The sequence below is a fragment of the Canis lupus genome, chromosome 31 (assembly GCF_011100685.1).
Source record: "Canis lupus familiaris isolate Mischka breed German Shepherd chromosome 31, alternate assembly UU_Cfam_GSD_1.0, whole genome shotgun sequence".
Lineage (NCBI taxonomy): Eukaryota > Metazoa > Chordata > Mammalia > Carnivora > Canidae > Canis > Canis lupus.
The window spans coordinates 27,333,184-27,356,256 of NC_049252.1; the positions used below are offsets into that span (position 1 = coordinate 27,333,184).

A 23,073-nucleotide genomic window follows, 5' to 3' on the forward strand; every position below is an offset into this window, starting at 1 on the left:
TGTTCAGTATAATGAGATTATCACTATTGATCTATTTTAGAAAGCTATGGTAATAATCAAAGTGTCTAGCTTTTTGTTTGTTTTGTTTTTGTTGGAGGAGGAGAGGTGAGCTTTGCAACCAGTATATCTTGTCTCCTATAAAAGGCACTATTAAAACCTTTCCAGCCTGATTTTGACATAACAAAGCTTGATTAATTTTGATGGAAGAAGTAGATAACTGGCACTTGACCCAAATTTGCAGTGGGGACCCAGAAGCACAGGAAATCACAAACAGAATAATATCCCCAATCACAGGAACCCGACTGTGAAAAATAAGAAAAGATATCTCAGAATTTAAAATGTATTTTCAGAGTTAGCGATCACATACTTCTAAGTGGGAAACATCCTTTTGAAGTCGGTATAGTCTGCTCTCTTGAAATGATTCTTTTATTGGATTTGACTGTATAAATATTCATGTTGCTGTGTGTATATATTTTATATTGTTTCATTAGTTACTTTTTTTTTTTGCCATCGGAATAGAAAAAATGTTTGGGAGGTACTAAAAATAATGTTAAATTGAAAATAATTTTAATTCTTCTCCAAATAGATTTATTCTTCCCCCCCTCCCTAAATAACATTTATAGCAGGCAGTTGACTTAATGATGAATAACGTGTGTATATTTTACAAGAATTCTGAGCATTGGGGCACCTGGGTGGCTCAGTGGTTGAGCATCTGCCTTCAGCTCAGGTCATGATCCCAGGGTCCTGGGATCAAGTCCCAATTAGGCTCTCTGTGGGGAGCCTGCTTCTCCCTCTGCCTATGTCTCTGCCTCTCTGTGTGTGTCTTTCATGAATAAATAAATAAAATCTTAAAAAGAAAAGAAAAGGAATTCTGAGCATTGGTGTCCTGGATAAAATCAGAATGATTGTCCCAGTCCGGGAATTGCTAACACTGTGTCACCCTGGGCAAGTCCCAACACCTCTATTAAATACAGTTAACCCCGTCTTATTAATGGAAACAAAACATAACCCCCAATCTTTTCTTAAATGGTGACATTTTCAGTGGGATTGACTAAGAAAAATGGCGATTCACAAATGAAAGGGGTTTTAGAGAAAATAAGAGAAAGGTTTTAAGTAAACTCTTTCTAAAACACACTTGAATTGTATCTAATGGGATGAATGCAATTAAGTCATGACACCATTTAAGGAAACTCAATAGCAGCAGAAAGTACAGCCCCTTTGGGGCTGGGTGTGACTCTCTCAGTTGATACTTGGAGTTACTACAAGAGGCTTGAAGCCCTCTTTAAGGAGGATGGAGCCAAAAACCAGTTCTGTTTTTGCCTAGCACCATCTCGGGTCCCCTCATTCCTATAAGCTAAGCAATTAATCACAGTCCTCTAGTCAAGTATTCAAGTCATGACTATTCAGTACAAAGGATTTTTATTTTATTTTATTTTATTTTTTTTTATGGTCGAAGATTGAAATTCTGGCAGATTTTTGACATGGATCTGCTTCAGGAAATCTTTTTGGTTCTACTTTTGCTGTTCCTTTCTGTCTCTGATTGCTTTTGCTTTGTTTTTGGCTAAACCTTAAATGGACAAATGCTAAAGAGTAGAAAGCATATATATCTGATGTTTCCCAAACTTCACATTATCACTAAAAGCAGCCAAAAAAGAAAAGCAAAGAAAAGGAGGAAAAAAAAAACAAAAACAAAAAACCCACCATTGCAAATGCAAATAAAAAGATGGTGGCCTCCTTTTCTAGAGATAAGCAGCAAGGGGATGTTCAAAGTTAAGATGTAAAATATACACTTATTTAGAAAAGTTAATGACTTAGAGTAGTATGTATATTGAAACTCATCAGGAGAGAAGACAGGTGACAGATAAAAGGAAATCGAAGCACTGTGATTATTGGAACTGAGTTGACTCAAATCACATTGCCTCTCACTTGGGAGCATTGGTGAGTATCTTCTAGATTAATTGTTTCCTTTCCTTCTTTTTTTTTTTTTTAATTTTATTTATTTATTCATGATAGACACAGAGAGAGAGAGAGAGAAAGGCAGAGACACGGGCAGAAGGAGAAGCAGGCTCCATGCAGGGAGCCTGACGTGGGACTCGATCCCTAACTCGTTAGGCAGTTTAGGCAGGTGCTAAATGGCTGCGCCACCCAGGGATCCCATTGTTTTCTTTCTTTCTTTTCTTTCTTTCTTTCTTTCTTTCTTTCTTTCTTTCTTTCTTTCTTTCTTTCTTTCTTTCTTTCTTTCTTTCTTTCTATTTTTTAGGTCTTATTTTTTATTTTATTTTTTTAAAGATTTATTTACCTATTTTAGAGAAAGAGCAAACAAGCATGAGCAGGAGGGGCAGAGGGAGAGGGAGAATCTCAAGCAGTTTCTGTGCCGAGCATGGAACCTGACTGGGGCTCAGTCCCACAACCCTGAGATCATGACCTGAGCTTAAACCAAAAAATACTAAAATTTGTGAGAAGTTTTGGTGGATGTTCCGGGCTCAGTCATCTCCTCCCCAAATTTCATCTGTTGAAGTCCTCACCCCCCAGGAGCTCAGAATGTGGCTCTATTTGGTGTAGGGTCTTTAAAGAGGTAATTACTTTTAAATGAGGTCATTAGGATGGGCCCTCCCCCCAGTCTGCCTGGTGTCCTCCTAAGGGGAAACTAGGACACACACGGGGGCAGAGGGAAGACCATGTCATGCGCAGGTACAAGACAGCCATGTAGAAGCCGAGGAGCAAGGCCTCAGAGGAGACCGACCCTGGTGACCCTTGAATCTCAGACTTCCAGCCTCCAGCACTGTGAGAAAATAAATTCCTGTAGTTTAAGTGGTTGTTTCGACAGCCTTTTTGCAAATGAACACACGGGGAGATACTTATTAAAAATGATGGAAAGAACAGTCTGTATTTAAAGAAAGAAAGAAAAAAAAAGAATCAGGACCTCGAGAGCTCTGCTGGCAGGCCTTCTCCCTGCAGGCCCCAGCCTGTGCACACGTGTGTGCAAACACGCACACACCTCCCACCGAGTCCCCTTGTTATCTGCTTGTGAATTCCTTGCCCTTCCTAAGGGCCGTTATCTGCTGTCAGTGGAAGCAGAGCATTCAGTATTCCCAGTGAGCGGAAGGGAGGCCGGGAGGATTTATGGTGTCGTTGCAGGAACACAAATTCTGCTTTCATACAGACTTGACATCATCAATGTACACGTATAAATCAGAGCAGGGCCGAAAAAAAGACCTAGCTTTCTCTTTCTGATGAGCACCGGCTCTGGGGCCGGCCCTGACATTTAGTGGGTGATTTAGGCGGAGGGGTGGGCAGCCTGGCGCGCTGGTGGCCCGGGGAGGCCATCTGCGGACGTTTATTGAGGACCTCATGTGAGAAAGGGTCACCAGCAGTCCCGGGGGCAGGAGAGGGAGGCCCGATAAGGATTTCTGTGCTCAGCTAATGCACAGCTAGTATTTCCACTCCCCCTTCCTGGAGCCGCCTCTCCCCCCCCAGCCCCACCCCGGGTCTTTGCCCTCCCCCACGCTCTTCCACCTGGAACAGCCCACCCCTCCAGGGTTCCGGGCCATAGCCCCCTCTCCCCCCTCCGCACTGCCTTTCCTTTTTGCCCCCATTAGCACTATCTGCAGAGATCAATCATACCCTCTCCCGCTGTGTTGTCACTGTGTTTGTTCAGTTGTAACTACAGCTAATGAATGGTTACTGTGTACCGAGCACTTTACGTAATGTCCCCTGGCCTCGTGATTACCCCCCTCAAGATGAACAATCTGAGGGTTCCTGGGTTTGGCTTTTTTCTGGTCCAGGATTTCTCAGTTCTGGGACTCCTACCTTGCGTTTATTCTAGAAGGTGTGAAGTAATAGGGAGACAAACCATGAGAGACTCTTAACTCTGGGAACCAAACTGAGGGTCGCTGGAGGGGAGCTGGGTGAGGGGATGGGGTAACTGGGTGACGGGCACTGAAGGAGGGTATGTGATGGGATGAGCACTGGGTGTTCTACGCGACTGATGAATTATTGAACTCTACATCTGAAACTAATGATACACTCTGTTGGCTAATTGAATTGAAACTAAACAAATTTAAAAAGGTGTGATTTCATCCTCACTACAAATTTGTGTGATGGGTAATCTCCTATGCAGTTTGTAGATGAGACAATGGGGCATTTCTTCATTCATTCATTCATTCATTCATTCATTCATTCAGACTTTTTCGTGTCCGGGACTCAGAGGGTAAGTGACTTGGTCAGACCCATGGAGCCAGGACAGTGCTGTCCAACACACCGGCCCCTCGCCCCGTGTGGCTATTGAACCCTGCAAACGTACCTGGTCCAAACTGAGATGTGCTCTAAGTGTGAAATACATGTCAGACTTCAGAAAGTATGAAAAAAAAAATGTAAAATATCTCATTAACAATCACAATAATTCCCAAGATCACTTTGTTCTCTACAGTGAAGAGTCTGTTTTTTGGTTTGTCTCTTTTTTTCTCTTTGTTCGTTTGTTTGGTTTCTTAAATTCCATATGAGTAAGATCATATGGTATTTGTCTTTCTCTGACTGACTTATTCCACTTAACATTACACTCCCTACATTCATCCAGGTCTTTGCAAATGGCAAGATTTCATTTTTTTTTATGGCTGAATAACATTCACATATGTAATAACATCACATCTTCTTTATCCATTCATCTATCAAGAGACATTTGGGCTGCTTCCCATAATTGGCTACTGTAAATAACACTGCAATAAACAGGGTGCATACATCCTTTTGAATTAGTGTTTTCGTGGAATTGCTGGATCATGTGGCAGCTCTGTTTTTAACTTTTTGAGGACCCTCCATACTGTTTTCCATAGTGGCTGCTACCAGTTTGCATTTCCACCAACACTGTACATAGGTTCCTTTTTCTCCACATCCTCACCAACACTTGTTGTTTCTTGTTTTTTTGATTTTAGCCATTCTGACAGGTGTGTGGTGCTATCTCATTGTGGTTTTGATTTGCGTTGCCCTGATGATGAGTAATGTTGAGCATCTTCTCATGTATCTGCTGGCCATCCAGATGTCTTCTTTGGAGAAATGTCTGTTCATGTCTTCTGCCCATATTCTAATTGGATTATTTGTCTTTATTTGTTTTTTTTGTTGTTGTTGTTGTTGTTTTTCCTGGCATTGAGTTGCATCGGTTCTTTCTGTACTTGGGATACTAACCCTTTATCGGGTATGTCGTTTGCAAATATCTTCTCCCATTCAGTATGGAGAAGTCTTTCAGTTTTGCTGGTTATTTCCTTGCTGTGCGGAAGATTGTATTTTGATATAGTCCTAATAGTTTATTTTTGCTTTGGTTTCCTTTGCCGCAGGAGACCTATCTAGAAAAATGTTGCTATGGCTGAGGTCAGAGAAATTACTGCCTGTGCTCTCTTCTAGGACTCTTACGGTTTTTAGGTCTCACATTTAGGTCCTTAGTCCATTTTGAGTTTATTTTTGTGTACAGTGTAGTTAAGTGGTCTAGTTTCATTCTTTGGCATGTAGCTGTCCAGTCTTCTCAGCACCATTTGTTGAAGAGACTGACAGACACTTCAGTTTTGCAAGATGAAAAGTGTTCTAGGGACACCTGGGTGGCTCAGTGGTTAAATGTCTGTCTTTGGCTCAGGTCATGATTCTGGGGTCCTGGGATCGAGTTCCACATCAGACTCCCCATAGGGAGCCCGCTTCTCCCACTGCCTGTGTCTCTAACTCTCTCTCTGTGTCTCTCATGAATAAATAAATAAAATCTTAAAAAAAAGAGTGTTCTGGAAATGGAGGGTGGTGATGGCCACACAACAAATGTGAACATACTTAATAGTGGTTTATTTGATGGTAAGTGTCTTATCAAAAGACATCATAAAAAAGAACAACTAAGACCCTAAGGACCATATGTTTCACTGTGACTATTATGTGAAAATATCTGACCAAAAGCATCTGGGAGCTGGGTCACTGAAAGTTGGTAAGCTGGAAGCTATTCAGAATAAAATATCCCCCACCAAAAAAAAAAAAAAAAAAAAAAGCAGAGGAGGAGGTAAGGGGGGCTGGTTGCCAGATCAAGGAGGATTTTTAAATTTCTCATTAAAGAATCAAGTTTATTTTATTAATTTTTTAAAAGATTTATTTATTCATTCATGAGAGACACAGAGAGAGAGGCAGAGACATAGGCAGAAGGAGAAGCAGGATCCTGGCATGGACCCTGATGCAGGACTCAATCCCAGATCCCAGGATCATGCCCTGAGCCAAAGGCAGCTGCCCAACCGCTGATCCACCCAGGTGTCCCAGAATCGAGTTTATTTTAAAGGATGATCATAACCATCCTTAGAAGGAAAATGTCTAATGCCTCAATGTGAAGACAGGAGAAGTGGGGGAAGACCTGAAGGAGTGCAGGGAATCCCTAAGAAGGCTGGCCAGGACAATAGACACGGCAAGGAAGGAACCTTCTGGTGACTGGTTGCCAGGAGGGGAGGGGGGGAAAAGAGTCAGCTGCCCAGGCACCAGGTGGGGATGATGGTGGCCTCCATGGCAAGAGCACAGAGAATGGTGACAATTATGATTCTGTGAGGCTGGCCAGGGAGGGTTGGGGTTTCGGCTGTCCACGTGGCCAGCGGGGAAGCTGCTCTTCTCAGCAGTTTGACAGTCATGGATGGCCAGGGGAAGTCATGCCTAACCAATGCATTTTGTTTTGGATTCATCAATTTTTTTGCTTTCAGGTGATGTAATTCGAGGCTTCCTGTCCCTTGTCACCAAGTGATATTCTGGGTAATGAAAAACGGGGCCAAAGTGAAAGAGAAATGGAGCAAGAAGGGGTTGCTGAGGGATCAGAGTTGAGGGGTATATGAGACAACTGGACACTGAGTTTTTTAACCTACGTATTTATGGATTCAATATATTTGGCGCTTCAGGAGCCAAGCATGGTGGGGAATAACATGCCTAATTCTACGCAGTGTAAAAACAACAACAAAAACTTGTCATCTGTGGCCAAGCTGGGCCTTTGGCTCTTTTCCAGAACCAAAGAGAAATGATTTTGGCACTCCCTGTTTTAATTCATACTTCACCTCCCCTTAAGATTCCCGAATTGTGGAGAAGTCTGCGCACTGGAATTTGGGATTACTTTTATCCTGCAGATAATAAATAGCATTTTGATGACAACGAGGCGTGCATATTCTAAGGAGACAGGCCTCGATAAAGGATTCCAGTTGCATTGCTATTGCCTTTATGTGCAGCCCCACCGGTGCACCTTGCCATCTGCAAATTCTCCAGTTTGCATTTTTCCTTCCTTGCCAGAACCACTTTCTGGTTTCCCACCAGCAGGACGTTTCTAGGGTGTCAGGACGTTGATTTGCTTTCTGAACCGGAGCCGGAGTCTGGGCACAGAGAATCCCAGTGACAGTGGTTCCAGATCTCCAGGGGAGAGGCGTGCCTCTCGAGCCGACTTTTTTTTCCTTCAACCAGAGTTGAGCTCTTTGCCTTTCCCCAGCGCTGGGTTCTGCTATCGTTGCCAAATCAGCCCTAATGAGCTCTGTTGTTTAAATTGGGGAAAGAAACTTTTTTCCCCTCATTTACAAGAACACAGATTTTAGCGTGCAGCAGCGGGAGGGTGGCCGGCAGGGAGCCAGGGGTCAGAAGCTGTCGCGCTCCGCTGCAGAAATAGCAGCAATTAATGGACCCCTATAAAAGACAGCGATGTGTGCTTGCTGTCTAGCATCGTCTCTGTGAGTTGGAGCAACCTTGAAATTAATTATAAAGCCAGCACAGGATATTTTCTGCTTTCTGTTAAATAAGTATCCGGCACACAGGCGCACGTTCCACTCGGATGCATCTACACATATCGTTTCTTGGGAAGAAGGCGTGAAACCAGTTTATTTTCAGAATTCCCCACTGGGTCATGCTAATCACCACCGTTTCCAGCCCTTTTGCATCATCTCAGGCTCAGGCTGGAGCCTGGAGCCTCAGAGCCCCTGGGCTCTTGTCATTTTCTTCACGGCTGTAGGGACAGTCCCTCCAGCTCACCCCTGCCCCATGCATTTCGTCCCTGCATGGTCACCCAGACCTTATTGTTAGAATGAGATTTAGTATTCTAGGCTACTATTACTAAACACTTTTGAAAAGGTTCTGCATTCGTCTGCTAGAGCCACCACGACAAAGTGCCACAGCCAGTTGCCTTAAGCCACAGACATTTATCTTCTTATAGCTTTGGAGGCTGGAGTTCCAAGATCAAGGTGTCAGCAGGTGTGGGTTCTCCAGAGGCCTCTCTGCTTGGCTTGCAGATGGCTGCTGCTTTTTCTCTGTGCTCGTGAACCCCTGGTGTCTCTTCCTCTCCTTGTAAGGATACCTGTCCTATTGGATGAGGGGACACCCCTGTTTTCTGGTTTATGTGTAATTACCTCTTTAAAGGCCTGGTCTCCATATAGTCACATGAAGGGTTAGGTCTCCAACATGTGAATTGGACAGGGAGACACAATTGAGCCTATAACAGATTCTGATACAGTTAATAGAATCTTTTTCTTCCAACTATACTGCTATTCATTCATTCATTCATTCATTCATTCATTCATTCATTCATTCATCATTCATTCATCATTCGAGAAATCCTAGAGTGCTGTATATGTGCCAGAGACTGTTCTGGATGCTGAGAGCACATCAGTGAAGGAGACAGAGGACTGTGCCTTCCCTTCCAGAGCATCCGAGGGTCAGGCAGGTTGTACCCTCACTCAGTGAGCTGTGTAGGCTTTAAGAAGTGACTGGCACTAAGTGGGGAGAACAGGTTGGAGTAAGGGGGTTGTATTAAGTGCCAGGCGGCTGTGGCTGTAAACAGGTGGATCCGGGAAGCCCCTCTGAGAAGTGACATTTCAGCAAAGTCTCGGAGGTGAGGGAGTAAGTCTGTGGCTCCCGCCCCCAGGTGGGAATATACCTGTCACATCTGAGGAACAGTAAGGAGGCACTGGGTGGTGACCTGAGGGAATGAGAGGGAGACCAGAGCGAGATGGAGTCAGGGGGCGAGCTGGCTGCATGATGGGGACCTGTGGGCACCGTGAGCACTTTGACTCTTCCTCTGGGAGAAATGGGGGTTGGTTCTTGTTTTTGGAGAGCTTTTGTGACCCCCCCAACCCCCGTCAGTTCTCAAGAAGATGACAGATGGGATCAGACAAGTTTGGGAGGAAGAAAGGCTACCCAGCAGATGGACAGTCCAGAGTCAGGTGTCATGGTGACAGGGACTTAAGGTGGCACAAGGGAGTGGCTGCGGAAGAGTGACAGTTCTTCTGTGCTGGAATGTCAGGGTCCCAGACACATGCTTTAGCACCAGTCATGGCGCTTCTCCAGGGCTCTTCACCCTGGTGACTTCTCCCATACTCAGCCAGATGCTTAGGAAGCAAGAGATGGCTTTATGCAGGAGGATGGCGGATGGTTCCAGTTCACGTGTGATGAGCAGGGGACATCAGCCCACTGCCTTTAGCTTGGCAGCAATCCCAAATTTCTTTCTCTCTCTGACTCACCCAGAGAGGGCCACCAGAGGTACACTTTGTTCAGGGTCCTCTGATCTGCTTTTGTCAGCATTTAGCCTAGGTTGTATGGCTTCTGTCCAGGCTGAAGTGGCATTCCCAGGGCATATAGGTGATGGCGGTAGCCATCCGTCCTACCCCCTTCCCTCCTCCTTTCCTTAACTGGCACATGCATCGGCTGTGTCATGGGTCTGGTACATGTTTATTGAGCATCTCTGTCTCTGAGGCTGTGCCAGGCACTGGGCACGCAAGGGCAAGCCACCATTTGAAGTGACAGTGGGGCTAGGGCCATGAAGGGGGTTCTAGAAGAGGGTTCTGGAGAAAGGTGAGAGGGGCCCAGCCGGCCGATCCTGGAGTCTGCAAAGGGGGTCTGGAGGTGGGAGAATGTTGTGCTGGGAGGGAAGGACAGCAAAACACAGGGCGGAGGGACACCTGGGTGGCTCAGTGGTTGAGCATCTGCCTTTGGCTTAGGGCATGATCCCAGGGTCTTGGGATCAAGTCCCACATCAGGCTTCCCACAGGGAGCCTGCTTTTCCCTCTGCCTATGTCTCTGCCTCTCTCTGTGTGTCTCTCATAAAAAAAAAAAAAAATCTTAAAAAAAAAAAAAACACAGGATGGCATAAGGGATTGGGAGTGGCATGGTGGGGGCAGAGGACATGGGAGCAGCTGGAATTAGGCGGGTCTGGGAAGCCTCTCACAGAAGGTGACATTTCTCCAAGAGGGAGAGTCTGTGTCTCTGCATCATAATCACACACGAGCTGAAACACGTCAAGGCATGTATGAACCACAACTTAGTGGGAAACTAAAAAGTGGGAAGCATCCCATTTTGCAACTAATGGTCCAAGGGAAGGATTTTGGTCTGCCTGTCTTGTAGCTGAGGATGGGGAGGGCTTGAGTGGTTAGACCTACCCAAGGCAGGAGCAGAGGTGACCAAGAAGCCACCATACTGCTGCCTTCTCGGAGGTTTTAAGTGAAGGTGTCCCAGACTGATAAGTGTATGTGGCGGGTGTGACAGCTGGGGAAGTGTGGGTGACCTGAGGCAGCCTGGGGTGGAGAAGTAAGCTGTCCTCTGAGGTCAGAAGGAGTGGGACCTGGCCAGGGAAGAGAGCTCTGTGGGAGGGAATTCCAGGCAGAGGTGGGGTGGGGGGAGCGGGCAGTGCAGAGGGGATGGTGGAGACATCCACAGGCAGTCAGAGCTCAGAAAAGAGGCATGAGCAGACGGGTCGCAGAAGTGAAGGAGCTGGAAGGAGAGGTCAGTGGGTGGCATGGTGGCCCATCGTCTTGTAAGGAGGGAAGAGGCCTGGGGCAGAAGCTTGAGGAGGCTGAGCTGTGGGGAGAAGCACAGTCTGCTCTGACCCCTTGGCTGGGTGGTCCGAGGGCCCCAGACCTGCCCGTGAGGACAACAGGGAGCAGTGGGCATGGAAGCCTGGGAGCCAGGCTTCCTGGCTCCGTGTCTACTCATTCTTCTCGCACAAAACATGCAGCTCCTGACAGCGAACACTTCCTGAGGGCTTCCAGGAATGCTCCTGGTGCTGAACACCCTCCTGGGTGGCCTCGTGTATTTCTCCCAACGTCCCTAGGAGGTAGGCGCTATTATCCCTCCTTGCTTTTTTTTTTTTTTTTGAAAGTAAGGAAACTAAGGCTAAGAGAGGCCACCAAGTGGCAGGGACAGGCTCTGGAGTCAAGGCTCCAGGGCTTGGAGCCTGCAGGCCCAAGTGCCAGAGTGTGGAAAACAGGTGAGATCAGGAAAGAAACTGAGGTCTGGCTCCAGCCCTGGGTGAAGGGACACGAGCCCTTGGCTCTTATATTTTCATTCTTCTGCAGGATGAGGGAGTCCATAGAATTGTATGATGCTTAGATGATCTAGTGGTCTGCTTGGGTGACCATAACCACAGACCACAGACTGGGGGCTTCAGCAACAGACACTTATTTTCTAACAGCTCTGGAGGCTGGATGTCCTAAGATCAGGGGCCAGGAGAGATGGTTTCCAGTGAGGCCTCTTTTCTTGTTTGTAGGTGGCCATTCTCTTGCTGTGTCCTCATGTGGTCTTTCCTCTATGCATGCACAGAGGCAGAGGGGGCCAAGCGGGGGAGGAGGGAGGAACAGAGAGAGAGAGAAAGAGAGAAATCTATGTATCTCTCTCTCTCTCTCTTTTTTAATATGAATTACCTCTGGAGATAGCCACTTTGGCTCTTTTTTCTTTTATTTTTAAAAAATATTTATTTATTCACGAGAGACAGAGACAGAGGCAGAGGGAGAAGCAGGCTCCATGCCAGAAGCCTGATGTGGGACTCGATCCCAGGACTCCGAGATCATGCCCTGAGCCAAAGGCAGATGCTCAACCGCTGAGCCACCCAGGCGTCCCTCTTTTTTCTTTTTTAGAGATTTTATTTATTTATTTATGAGAGACCCAGAGAGAGTCAGAGACATAGGCAGAGGGAGAGCCAGGCTCCCTGTGGGGAACCTGATGCAGAACTTGATTCCAGGACCCCGGATCAGGACCTGAGCCAAAGGCAGATGCTCAATCACTGAGCCACCCAGGTGCCCCTCTTCCTCCTCATATGTGGACACCAGTCCTATCAGATTAGGGCCCCACCCTTATCTCATTTAATCTTAATCACCTCCTAAAGGCCCTTTTCTCCAAATACAGTCACTTGGGGGGTTGGCTTCAATATACAAATTTTGCAGCAGGAGGACACAGGTCAGTCCATAACAGATGGTAATCTGGAACCACTACAGAGCACCTGGGTTATCCCCCTGAGAGAGCCTGAAGATCCATTTCTCTTTCCTTGTGTGGACTTGGGACATGTGGAAGAGTGTCAGGTGTATTTTAGGTGCTTAATAAATGTTTGCTGAAGAAGATAAGAGTCACTTGAGTTTAGTATACATTATTCATTAAGAAACCAAAGCGTTCTGGGGGCACCTGGGGTGCTCAGTCTGTTAAGAGGTCCAACTCTTGATTTCGGCTCAGGTCATGATCTCAAGATCCTGGGATCGATCCCCATGTCAGGCTCTGTGCGTGCTCAGCAAGGAGTCTACTTGAGGGTTCTCTCCCTCTCTTCTCTCTATCCCTGCCCCACTCCTGTGTGCACACACTTTCTTTCTCAAATAAATAAATAAATCTTAAAAAAAAAAAAAAAAAGAAACCAAAGCATTCTGGAAGAAAGCTCCTTTTTTGGCTAATTTCCACATAATAAGAAAATTCAGTTGGTCATGGCCTCTTGGACCATGTTTTCTGATTTTAAAGTATGGTATAAAAACGCTATAAAGAAAGCCTGAGGGCAGCCCAGGTGGCTCAGTGGTTTAGTGCCCTCTTCGGCCCAGGGTGTGATCCTGGAGACCCGGGATCGAGTCCCACATCCGGCTCCCTGCATGGAGGCTGCTTCTCCCTCTGCCTCTCTGCCTCTCTCTGTGTCTCTCATGAATAAATAAATAAAATCTTAAAAAAAAAAAAAGAAAGCCTGAACTTTCGAAAACACAGCCCACATTGTAGAATGGGCAAACATGCATGTATGTTTTTGTGATATTAAGAGTAGGTCTTTGGGCAGCATTCTTTTTTTTAGTCACGTGGAAGATCCATTTTACATCTGTCTTTTCATTTTAGAGATTGGACACATCTACAATTCTTGATGTGTTGGAGAGTAATGAATTTTAAAGGCAGTGGAGGGTGATCGAGGATGAAGGGATGCATTTTTAGATCCTGTTAACTCTGATCTTATGTAGACAGTCTCAACTAAGTCAATATTTAAAGATGAGAGACTAGACTGATATTAAACCACTGCCTTGGGATTTAAAAGCAACTCCATCCCAGAGAGTTTGGGACGCCGAAATGTGGTCCTGGCTTCTTTTTTCATCTGCAAGGGAAGGAAATGCACATTTTTTTTCCTTGGCTGAACTAAGCTGGAGTGCTTTTTCACCCTCTCCATAGGTTGCTTCAGTGAAAGTAACATGGTAATGATACTAAGAGCATCAATTTGAGGAGCACTTACTATCTGCCAGACGTTGTACTAAGTGCCTTACGCACATTATCTTAGGTACCAGTACGTGCCACTACGGGGTCAGATGCTTTTGTGCATCTCTCCTTCTGAGTATGATTCAGTGTTGGAATTTTTTTTCTCCTAATGCAGGGCATTAAGCATGAATTCCTTTCTGCAACTCATCTTTCTCCTGATGAACTGGGATCCACATGCTTGAGTTCCTCCCCCTTTCCTATGTTGGAGGGAGTGGTGCTCCCCTTTCATGCAGAGCGGACTCCTCCACCTGTTCGTCTTCTTCCTCAGGGTCTTCTTGCCTGCAATCGCCCCTTCTCTCTTGCATTTTTTTTCCTAAAAAAATATTTATTTAATTTAGAGAGAAAGTGCAAGAGCAGAGGGAGAGAGAGAGAGAATCTCAAGCATTGGACTCCATGCTGAGCTTGGAGCTGGACGTGGGGCTCAGTCTTGCGACCCTGAGATCATGACCTGAGCCGAAACCAAGAGTCAGACACTTGCTTGACTGGCTGCACCACCCAGGTGCCCCTCTGTTGTCTCTTTTATTTCCCCACCCCATAGGGGCCACCCAGTCATCTTAGATATGTTCATTATTTTGGCTTTGGAGGATTTCCTTTCCTTTCTTAGGAGTTTAGCTATTTGCATTTGCTGGTCTTCCCCATCATTGGTAGGCATTTTTTTTCTTTTTTTTCTTTTGGTGGTGTAGGGTGAGGTGGGGAGGATGGCAGGACTTGCCAGGTTGTGAGAAATGCAATTTTTTTTTTTTAAGAAATGCAATTTTTTAATTAATGAGAGAAGTTGGTGAATAATGTGTTTCAACTGTGGTATCCTGGAGCCAGGTTGTTCTCTCTCTCTCATCTAATTTTCCACCACCACCCTGAGACCCGGCGACTCCTCTTGGAAACCTAAGGGCAGTTTTTGAAAACGGATTCCTTTGTAAGATTTCGGGAGATTTTGCAACTTGAATCTGTTGAAGAGCTGGAGTTGTCTGATTCACCTTTCACGAAAAATTGCTCCTCTCGATGTGCTCAGGATGACATGCAGGCTTCCTTACTCCCTTGACACCCCCGTCCTCGCCCTCCCCAAACACACTCATCCAGTTGGGTCCTTAGATTTGGTCTTCAGCGCGTCTGCACACGTTTAATTTTTACCTTTTAAAACTCTCCTGACTCGAGCACTTTCTCTTTTCTGCTAGAGACCCATCATCATGCCGAGCCTCAACTGGATAGAATCAGCGTTAGATCTTACTCTGCCTGCAAATCTCTGATTACTGTCAAATTAAATTAGGTGCCTCCCTTTGCTGATCATTGACTGCTTTTTCCTTAATTTCCTTGCTCAGTGTTTCCCATTTCGGTTGTTACAGATGAAGCTGCTGTAATCAAGAACGGCATTCCATTTTCAGTATTATCAAGGCAGAGTTGATAAGGGGTAGGGGGTGAATTAAAAAGCCTGGGAACGGGGTGGTGCGTGGAAACGGGAGAGGGGGGATGGTGAGGTGACTTGGGGGCTCCGGGTCTTCACTGGGGGGCTCTCAGAACCAGGAGGACTTGGGAACCAAGATCCCCAGTGACCGGGGGGCACATCTGGTGGGCTAGTTTCCCGGGGCTGCTGTAACAGAGCACCACATGCTCAGTGGCTTATGGCAACAGAAATGGATTCTTTTGCAGTTCCTAAAAATTTTTTGATCTCCGGAGGCCCGGAGTCCAAAATCAATGTCATTGGACCAACATCAGGGCGTAGATAGGGCCGTGCTGCCTCCGATGGCTCTGGTGGCTGCAGTGCGCCCTGGCTCGTGGGCCGTCGCGGTCATCTCCTTTCCACACCCTGCTCCTCTGAATATTTGCGCAAGATCTTCCCCACCTGTCGGCCTCTATTTTATAAAGACACTTGTGCTGACATTTGGAGCCCACTCAGATGGTTCCGGTTCATCTCATCTCAAAATCCTTCACTTTAAAAAAAAAAAAAAAAATCCTTCACTTTTTTTTTTCCCCCCCGAATAAGGCCACATTCACATGTTCCAGGGAGTAGGATTATTGAAAGTCTTTGGGTGGCCGTTATTATATAACCTACTACAGGCAGTTGAAGAGCTAAATAAATGATCCTAGTAATTGTTGTGTGCTCTGTTGCAAAAGGCAGATTGTATTACTGCCGGGCTTTCAAACTATTGTTTGTTCATAGGACTTTTAAGAATTTCGTTGCCAAAGGGTGTAATTTTTAAAACATTGCAACATAGACTCAAAGACAGAATCTAATTGTACTTTTCAGCATCTCTCCTCCCCACCCCCGCAAGACAATGGATATATCCATATACGTGTGTGCACACACATGCCTGCCTATATGTGTGTATATGTGGGCGTGGATGTCTGTATGTCTATGGGTGTGTATGTGTGTGCATGTGTGTACGTGTGTGTATGTATATATATATTTATGTATATATATTTTTTCTTTTTTTTGGGTCATGAATGAGTACAGTTTTTAAACCTTGTTGAGGCCAAACTATAGCCAGAGTCTCACTTTAACTTTTGTAGGGAGACAGCATTAGCCTCAGGTTGACTGGGGCTACATACCAGCCCCCAGCTTGTCTGGTCTATTGGCTGATTATCTCCTCCTAGTCATGTCTGTGGATTAATGATCTGAAAATCCCCCACTATAATGGGTGAAGGAGGGGCGCCTGGGGCTCAGTAGTTGAGCATCTGCATTGGGCTCAGGGCATGATCCCAGGGTCCTGGGATTGAGTTCCGTATCAGGCTCCCCGCAGTGGGACTGCTTCTCCCTCTGCTTATGTCTCTGCCTCTCTCTGTGTCTCTCATTAATAAATAAATAAAATCGTAAAAAAAAAAAAAAAAGAAGGAATTGACATGATGTTGGTGGCTGGTCATTTAGTAAAAGGAGAGAAGCCGTAGACGGGCAATAACAGTGGTGTGTTTTAGGGCCTGGTGAGCAGAGAAGTGAATGCCACTGAAGGGAAGGGGTGCAGTTTTGGCTGGAAAGGACAATCTTCACCCCCCCCCTTCCCTATCTTTATACAAAGCTGGAGGGTCTGTGCATGTGACATGTTGATTGTAGGGGCAGTGACCCAGGAGGGGTGTCCTGTGGATAGTTAAATTATAACCTAGAGCAGCAACCTTCTGGATCCTGATTTAGGGCCAAGAGCTAACCTATACCATAACTCAGCAAGAGAAGGGAAGGAGAACACTGGGGGCCACAGAGCCTGGTGCAGGGCAGAGAAAGGGTGGAAGGAGAGGGCATTGCATCCCCCAGGTCCCCAACCATGCCCTTGAACTGAAGATGGGAACAGATTTAGCTCTTTCAGAAGTGGAGGCCCCCAGGGAACCCAGCCCCTGGATGGATAATGGCTTGGCCTGAGAGGGAGCCCTTGGCTGGAGTGGAACTTGGCATTTCAGGCTGTGGAAAACCAAGTTGGACACGGACTCTTCACTGAGCCTTCCTGATGACCATTCAAGTCTGCTTGATTTCACTCTCTGGCTTAATAATTGGATCTGGAAAAAAAAATTAATTGGATCTGGTTCCTGATGTTACATTTTTTCCCTCTTTTACCCCCTTGCTGCTATTTTAGGTAAGGTTTTTTTTTTTTTTTTTTCCTCCTGGGACAGAGAAGTAGCTACGCATTTTCCTAGAGTTCTTGGGATTCGTTAGGGAATACCCTCTGCTTGCAGTGCTTGACAACAGCCGTGTTCTTGGTGTCTTCTCAGGTGGCCATAAAAGTCATTGACAAGAAGAGAGCCAAAAAGGACACCTATGTCACCAAGAACCTTCGGCGAGAGGGGCAGATTCAGCAAATGATCCGCCACCCCAACATCACCCAGCTCCTTGATATCTTGGAGACGGAAAATAGCTATTACCTGGTCATGGAGCTGTGTCCTGGGGGCAACCTGATGCACAAGATCTATGAGAAGAAGCGGCTGGAGGAATCTGAAGCCCGCAGATACATCAGGCAGCTCATCTCTGCGGTGGAGCACCTGCACCGGGCTGGGGTGGTCCACAGGTAAGGGCCATGCCGTGCCGATGACCCTGTGCTGACTATCCCGACGGCACAGCGCTTCAGTGTGCTCTGAGCAAGGCTCAGGTGTTGCAGCGTGCTTTATGATTCCTCTGCGTGCTTATTTTTGTGAACTGACAGCACCATTGTGGGTGACGGAAGCCAGAGTGCCTAGGTTTGCCTCCTGGCTCTCCCCTTTCCTAGTTGTGTGACCCTGGGCAAGTTAGTTAACCACTCTGAACCTCAGTCTCTTCTTCTATAAAACGGGAATGATGATGATACTTCCCTCATGGTTGGTGTAAGGGTTAATTTGGAGAATGCTATCAGTTAATATATGAAAAGTGCTTGGAACATTGCTTGGTATACATAATAAGGGTCATGTTACTGGTTGGCTGCTGTTCTTTTTTTTTTTTTTTTTTTTTAAATTTTTATTTATTTATGATAGTCACAGAGAGAGAAAGAGAGGCAGAGACACAGGCAGAGGGAGAAGCAGGCTCCATGCACCAGGAGCCTGATGTGGGATTCGATCCTGGGTCTCCAGGATCACGCCCTGAGCCAAAGGCAGGCGCCAAACCGCTGCGCCACCCAGGGATCCCGGCTGCTGTTCTTATTTGCAAAGCGTAATGAGACCAGGGGCTCAGGAGCCTGAAAGAAGACTCAATGTTAAGATGGCATGAGATGGTTTTTCAGCGAGTGCTAAGGGATGGTGCTTCCGCTGTATTTGCTTTATATGCGGTAGTTGCTCAGTAGCTGTTTTATTCAACTGAATTGAATCCCCATTTAAATTGTGAACTTGTTCCTGCAAGGCAGGGGTGTTTCCCCCAAGCCAGATGCCAATCCTTATGAAAATCAAACTTTTTCTTGAACAGGCTGTTCCTTCCTGAGGAGGAGCTCCACAAGAAAAGGGAGTGGAAATAGCATCCTTAGAGATGGTTGCCATTGGTGGTGATACCTATTTTTAGTATTAAAATAAAATGAAATGAAATGTATTAAAATGAAAAGGAAAAGAAAAAATATTTTAAAAGTGGCCCCCTTTTCCTCCCAAGGAAATGTGGATTTCACCAATAAATGCATAGTCCTTCTTTCTTGAAATTATGATCAATAATTACTCTGGGTTGTTGAGAAAAGTGAGGGGTCATGGTTTATAGATTGTCATTTTTAAAAAGCAAGATCAAGGGCACCGGAGTGGCTCAGTAGTTGAGCATCTGCCTTCGGCTCAGGTCATGATCTTTGGGTCCTGGGATCAAGTCTTGCATTGGGCTCCCTGCAGGGAGCCTGCTTCTCCCTCCACCTGTGTCTATGCCTCTCTCTCTCTCTCTCTCCCTGTCTCTCTCTCTCTGTGGTCATTCATGAATAAATAAGTAAAATCTTTAAAAAAAGCAAGATCAAGTCATGAAATGTGTTGTGTGCATGTGTGTGTGTATACACCTATATATACACACACATGCATGTGTACGTTTAATATTTTTTGTGTTGAGGTGCAATTCATATACCTTGAAAGTCACCACCATAAAGCGCACAGTTCAGACCCTTTTAACTTATTGACAAAGCTGTGCAACCGCAGCCACTATCTGATTTTAGAATATTTTCATCCCTCCAAAGAAGAAGCCCTGTACCCATCAGCAGTCACTCTCTCTTCCCCCTTCCTCCCAGCCCCTGGCAACCACTAACTCTATTCTCTGTCCATGGATTTGCCTGTTCTGGACATTTTCTATCAAAGGAAAAGAACAGTGTGTGGTCTTTTATGATAGGCTTCTTTTACTTAACATCATGTTTTCAAGACCCTTCCCTGGCGTGCCATCTATCAGTACTTCTCCTTTTTATGGCTGAAGCCTAGTCCATGGTAGGGAGACCACATTTTGTCTTTCCATTCATCAGTTGATAGACATTCAGGCCGTTTGCATGTTTTTGGCCACTACGAACAATGCGGCTGTGAACCTTCACATACAAGTTACGGTGTGAACGTGTGTCCTCTCTTTGTTTGCAGCATTCTACTTTCAGGAGTGGAACTGGCAGGTCATATGGCAGCTCGATGTTCGACCTTTAGAGTAGACGTAATATCAACTTCTCGTGTTTGAAAGCCATTCGTATTCTGACCGATGAAGAAAGCAGCTCTAGGCCTTTCATTAACAGGATTTATGGGCTTTCGAGGTGAAGAGGGTCTTTCCCTGCTGATGGGATTGGATGCTCTTCCCCTTGGTGCTTGAGCCTAGGGGATCCCATGGCGGGGAGGCCCCTGGCTTGGGGCTGCTCCGGGGTCAGCCTTGGTGGGGCACTTTGCAGGTGGATCATTTCCTCACCAAGGTGAGAGAGTCTCTTCGTGGACATATTTTTAGTTACACACGTCATCATGAAATCACGGTTCATTGGAACTCTTTGAGTTTAGATCAGCAAGGAAGGGAACATTCAGAAATTTTAAGTGAATAACACTATTTTTGGCTCTTTCCAACAATACCCTTCTGAAGCCTGCCGTGTCACGGTTCTGCCATTATTAGGAAAACGACGGTCGTGAGTGAGCCTGGTTCTATCTTGGTTTATTACGATGACAAAGGCAGAAACCTCACGAATGAATCAGCCAGGATAACGGACTCCGCTGGTCACAGCAGAGGCTAGAAGCGGGGGCAGGGCTTTCTGTGGGGCTCGCTGGGGGGGGGCGGTGTCACACGGGGTGTTATGTGACAAGGGTTTCGTGCTGTCAGAAACCAGATGAGTGCCCAGCGTCGCAGGCCTCCGAGGACAAGAAAGGGAAAACCAGTGAGGGCTGTGCATGGCTCGCTGGTCTCTCCCGCAGGAAACTCTCAGCAACCCTTTTAAAGTAATTTTAACAAATTCCAACCCTCTCAGTGCAATTACTGTCAGAATGTCAAAGGAAGGAATTTAATAATGTTTTGATAGCAAAGACGGTGTGCTTTTCTCCCTCTGATCCCCGGCTTTCTACTTCCCCCTCTGTCCTTGGAAAGATATTCATAAGCCCCAAATGGCAGAGGCTCAGATCTTTTAAAGTTAGGGGAGACTGGAGACATAGGTGCTGTTTAGGAGGAGTTCTTCGTTTTTCTCTCTAGAACTCGTGTTAACGGGCGCCAGTGCACACAGACAGGAGGTGCTTTAGGTGGTGGAGACATCACATGAAAGTGTTTGCGCAGAAGAGACTCGTGGGTGACTTGAGCTGGATGTCTTGATTCTCCCAGAAGCTATTAACACCAATTTTTAGCATATGTGACGCAGCTCATAGCTGGTATACTCTACTGTAGACCCTCTCCATGATGGAGATTTCTCTTCTATGCTGTGAAGATGGAATGAATTTCATGATTATCTTGCTGTTAGATTTTTCAAATGAGTAAGAGAGTACAGTATCTCGGAGGTGGCCCGGAGTCGCTGGTGGGAAGATTTCTGAGCAAATAGATTGGATCATCCAAAAGGACTTAGGATGAATTCGGGTGGCTGTGCATAGACAATGACTTAAAGCGCTTTCGGTTATGTGTGTCAGAGGATGCTCTAAATTCGCAGTTGCTGATTAGGCCGATACTATATCCTCATGTTCTCATCAACTTAATGTTGGCAAAGCCCTCATTTCCCGTGACACGAAATCTAAATATTTAATTATCTACTCAGAACTACTGAAATATCATTGAAAGGCAGCAAATCTCGAAAAATCATGTAAATACTGTGAGTGGAAAAAGAATAAAGGAACCCAAAGCTCTATATAGTAGACTCCCTTAGCTGGCAGAGAAGCTCATTTTAAACTGGACCTGCCAGGGCCTTCGTCGTGTCTTTTGCTGTAACCGGGCTGGGGCTAACTTTTACAAAAGGAGAGTACGGTCTCGTGTCTTCATTACCCCATGTTAGGATTGCCTGAGATGCTCCACATTTAAGATATAGCAAGTCCTTTTTTTTTTTTTCTTTTCTCTCAAACGTGCTCACCCAGCACGATACCAAAACCTGATGATTTGCCCATTGTATATGGAGCGTTGACTCTTGACATCAATCAACGAAAAGTGTGATTATACCAAGAGGCTAATTTGAGATTCATCTTGTTCATTCAAAATAACAAAGTCCAATCAAACTGTACAGACAAAACATAACAGGGTAACACAATACCGCTGTCCCTAAGCAGGAAGAGACAAGCCGTGGGGCCTGCGGGACCAGGACAGAGAGACACATGATCAAAGGGAGTGCGAGCCTGTGTTTGGATGTACGTCAGCGTTGCCGCTCCCAAGGCCATGACCTTACTCATTCATCAATATTGGGAAAGGGCCCTCTCTGCTCAAGAGGAATGCAGTTGGAAGAGAAGGGATGTTTCTTTGTTCTCTTGGGCCTGACAAGAAGCACTTGTAGGTTATTAAGTTCTTTTAACTTTTAGGTTTTCTTGGAGTGGGGCGGGGGGAGGCAGATGAGAAGAGGGTAACCTCTGCTCACAGTCGGGAACTAGTTGGGATCCCAGGGCCTTCTGCTAAGAGAGAGTACGTATTGAAGGTGCTGGTTATATCTATCAAAGGTGTTGTGTTTAAGTTGGGTTTAACAAATATGATTGGAAATAGGAGATTTCACCAAGCTCGAACGCAGCAGCTTTGTGGAGCGCGATGTCCAGTGGTCAGCGTGTTGATTGTGCAGCCAGACCACCTGCACCCAGACGCTGGCTCTACCACTTAAAAGCTGCACTGGGCAAATCCCTCCGGCTCTTGTGCCTCCCTACACAATAAGGATAATGGATTATCCACTTCACGTGCTTGTGAGGATTGAAGGAGCCAATTCACGTAAAGTGTCAAAACTGAGAGAGTACCGAGTACGTGTTTGCTATCATTAGTACTGATCCCACCTCATTCATTCTGTACGTGGGAAACAGGCTCAGCGTTCTGTGTGCTCGAGGCCTCACAGATGTCCTGGGCTTGTATTCATCTTGCTCATCCTTCAGGTCCTCGCTCTAAACTAGGCTTTGCTTTCCAAACCCTTTTCGAACGATGACTTACTTTGCTTGTTATCTATTTTCTGCACGGGCCATCAGCTAGCTCAGCCTCGAGCCCAGGAGGCACACAGCAAGACTTTGTTGAATGAAAGAAAGGAAGTTGAATGAATACAGCTAGTGTCAGAGTTAGCACTGGGATGGAAGCTTCCTGGTGGCCAGTTCCCTGTTCATTCTGGAATATTCCACGTTGTCCCTGGAATTTCAAGGGAGTTCCTGCATTGACTTAGTACCAATTTGTTTACTTTCAGGTCACAATCGGTAGAGTGGCATCTTTCTAGTGACTGAGCAGCTCTCTCATTTTACAAATGGTTCGTTTCTGGAGTGCTGGAGGATCTCAATAAAAGGTTTCGTTTTGAATAAATAAATCAGGTGCATGCTTAACGAATTGTTCTTGTGTTTTATCAAAATGCCCATATCGCAAGTAAATCAGCGATTAAAAAATATCATTTGCTTTTAATACAGTGCTTTTGAAGATAAACTTAACCCAAAAAACCCCTCTCATTTTCCTGCAAAATGCTGATGACCTTGGGGAGTTATGTGCTTTTCTTGGATGCTTTATTCTTAGCTTATTGCTAAAATCCATCTCCACCGGCACAAACTTCTCCAGACCTAATCCTGTATGAGTTT

At 45.7% G+C, this 23,073-nt stretch overlaps 1 protein-coding gene across 2 annotated transcripts in view; it reads left to right on the forward strand.

Moving 5' to 3' along the window:
* Positions 1-23,073, forward strand: part of HUNK (hormonally up-regulated Neu-associated kinase) — a 105,281-nt gene that overhangs the window by 25,051 nt on the left and 57,157 nt on the right. For both annotated transcript variants that reach the window (XM_038581349.1, XM_038581350.1), the window contains exon 2: positions 17,197-17,489. In XM_038581349.1, the coding sequence (XP_038437277.1) occupies positions 17,197-17,489 (293 nt within the window). The remainder of the gene's footprint in view (positions 1-17,196; positions 17,490-23,073) is intronic.